Source organism: Temnothorax curvispinosus, unplaced genomic scaffold (genome assembly GCF_003070985.1).
Source record: "Temnothorax curvispinosus isolate PA1 unplaced genomic scaffold, ASM307098v1 QBEX01005174.1, whole genome shotgun sequence".
NCBI lineage: Eukaryota > Metazoa > Arthropoda > Insecta > Hymenoptera > Formicidae > Temnothorax > Temnothorax curvispinosus.
This window is the reverse complement of record NW_020214954.1, coordinates 1-2,896: the sequence shown is the minus strand read 5'-3', so window position 1 is coordinate 2,896 and position 2,896 is coordinate 1. Positions and strand designations below refer to the sequence as shown.

Below are 2,896 nucleotides of genomic sequence, written 5' to 3'. Positions count from 1 at the left end.
AGCCGCAAGCTGGTACAGAGCCGGATTTTCCATTTTGGCTCTTAAAAAATTTATAATAAATAAAATACGGACTCGCAGCTAAGCAACCCGACAGAGGTCGGTAGTGTTACTCCTGTCGACCCTTAACAAATTATTTATGTTTTGTTAACTTAAACGCTTAATAACTGTAACAGAAATAATTTGTTAAAGCAGAGAATAGTTGGTATATGAAAAGTACATGTAAATATGAACTTTTCATATACCAACTATTCTCTGCTTTAACAATTTTATTTCTGTTTCATTAACTTCAACACTTAATATCTGTAACATAAATAATTTGTTAAAGCAGAGAATAGTTGATATATGAAAAGTAAATATTTTTGTGTACTTTTCATATACCAACTATTCTTTGCTTTAACAAATTATTTATGTTTCGTTAACCTAAACGCTTAATATTTGTAACAGAAATAATTTGTTAAAGCAGAGAATAGTTGGTATATGAAAAGTACATGTAAATATGAACTTTTCATATACCAACTATTCTCTGCTTTAACAATTTTATTTCTGTTTCGTTAACTTCAACACTTAATATCTGTAACATAAATAATTTGTTAAAGCAGAGAATAGTTGATATATGAAAAGTAAATATTTATGTGTATTTTTCATATACCAACTATTCTCTGCTTTAACAAATTATTTTTGTTTCGTTAACTTAAACGCTTAATATTTGTAACAGAAATAATTTGTTAAAGCAGAGAATAGTTGGTGTATGAAAAGTACATGTAAATATGAACTTTTCATATACCAACAATTCTCTGCTTTAATAATTTTATTTCTGTTTCGTTAACTTCAACGCTTAGTTACACTTCTGACTTACCAACCAAACAGTTGTCACGTGATCTGCTGCATGCGCGTGCGGCCGCAGGGCATGGTCGTAGTCGCTGCATCTCGTCGGTATGACAGGAATCATGCGAGCAATTGATAATGAGAATGAACCACAGCGGCTATTTTGTATAGATGGGTTTGCAGGTAGTGGGAAAACCTATTTGTTTAACACATTTTTGAGTGTCATCCGAGGAAGAAACGAGAAAGTTCTACCATGTGCATCAACTGGTATTGCTGCCACACTTCTAAAAGGAGGAAGAACATATCACTCCTTGTTCAAACTTTCCATTCCAATTGATGATAGTGCTAAATCTAATATCAGAGGAAACTCGAAAGCTGCACGAGAACTGATCTCTGCTAAATTATTATATGGGATGAAGTGAACATGACTATAGGACATGCCTTAACAGCAGTGGATAAACTCCTCAAGGATTTGATGAAAAATTCCCAACCATTTGGAGGAAAAGTTATTTTATTTGCAGGAGATTTTAGGCAAAATCTACCAATAGTGCCACATGCACATAAAGCAGCAATAATTGAGTCGACTGTTAAATATAACCCGATATGGAGGAATGTAAATCAAGTTAAACTCCAGCAAAATATGAGAACTGGAGAGGAAAAAAAATTTGCAAGTTGGCTGTTGGAACTCGGAGAAGGTAAATTGTCTAATACGGATGGATTACATCCTGAGACAATTGAAATTCCTCAGGATTTTATATCAAAAGGATCTCTTATAACTGAGATTTTTGGTGATAAAATTAACATGGAACAAATCAAAGTTAACTATGATCGAGTAATCCTTTGTCCTAAGAATGAGGACACATTCAAAATTAATGACGAAATCCTTTGTCTAATGGAAGGAGAAACAAAGGAATATCTCTCAATTGACTCTATTGTGAGTGATGATCCACAGGAGCAATTAAATTTCCCGACTGAATTTTTGAACTCTTTGACACCCTCTGGAATGCCAGTTCATCGACTAAAAATAAAAATCGGTGCTACAATTATCCTATTAAGGAATTTGAATACCAAGAAAGGGCTATGCAATGGAACAAGATTTATTGTTACTGATTTGAAACCTAATCTTATTTATGCGTAGGTTCTAACTGCCCCAGCTCGAAGTCAAATTGTCTTCTTACCAAGGATAGATTTCCTTTCAAATGACTCGGAACTCCCGTTTAAGCTCAAACAAAGACAGTTTCCTATTAGAATGGCATTTACTATGACAATCAATAAATCACAGGGACAAACTTTAGAAAAAGTTGGGATTTATCTGCCACAACCTGTATTTGCTCATGGACAACTCTATGTAGCATTCTCAAGAGCAACTAAAAGAAATAATGTCAAAATTAAGATCGATGAAAACAGCAATCAAGGACAACTTATTGAGGGAAATTCGAAATCTTTTACAAAAAATGTTGTATATCGAGAAATTTTGTAACAAAGCTGCTACTTATATCGAGGGTGGGGGCCGGGGGAGGTTTTTAGCCGGTGCAAGTCTGGCACAACCCTAGGGACCGGCCCTAGAGTATGCATTAGGCATTTTCCTCCTCCAACGAAAAAAAAAAAAAAAAGGCCCAATATCTCAAAATTTACGGATATTAAAAAATTCACGATGAAAAATTGAAACTTTTTAAAAATAAAAAAAAATGTATTTAAATTAAAAATTAGTATTAAACTGAGAGTAAAATAAAGGTTGAATCTAAAAAAAAACGAAGATGTAGATTACAGTTTAAGAAGAAAAAATAACAAATTTAGTGTTTCAAATTAATGGGTGAATTTAAAGCATATATAATTAATATACAGATAGATTTATACCCGCGCCAAGCGCGGGCCGAAAAGCTAGTTACTTATATAAAGTTGCACAATACTCGCGAACCGAATCTGTACGCAATATAGAGAAAAATCGTATATTTTTATAAGCAATTAATTATTTTATTTTCTTTTAGTTATTTATCTAGAAAGCGACGAGATGTAGACTATGTTCCAAAATTCACTACCAGTGCTAAAAATCTATAATAAAATGTAACAT

At 32.9% G+C, this 2,896-nt stretch overlaps 1 protein-coding gene across 1 annotated transcript; it reads left to right on the top strand.

The window, feature by feature from the left end:
- Positions 1 to 1,249: 1,249 nt before the first annotated feature.
- On the top strand, positions 1,250 to 2,149 carry LOC112454615 (the record flags this gene model as incomplete). Its single annotated transcript, XM_025016112.1, has 2 exons — positions 1,250 to 1,759; positions 1,964 to 2,149. Coding segments are annotated over exons 1-2 (696 nt in total), but the record flags the coding sequence as incomplete, so codon positions are not given.
- Positions 2,150 to 2,896: the final 747 nt, after the last annotated feature.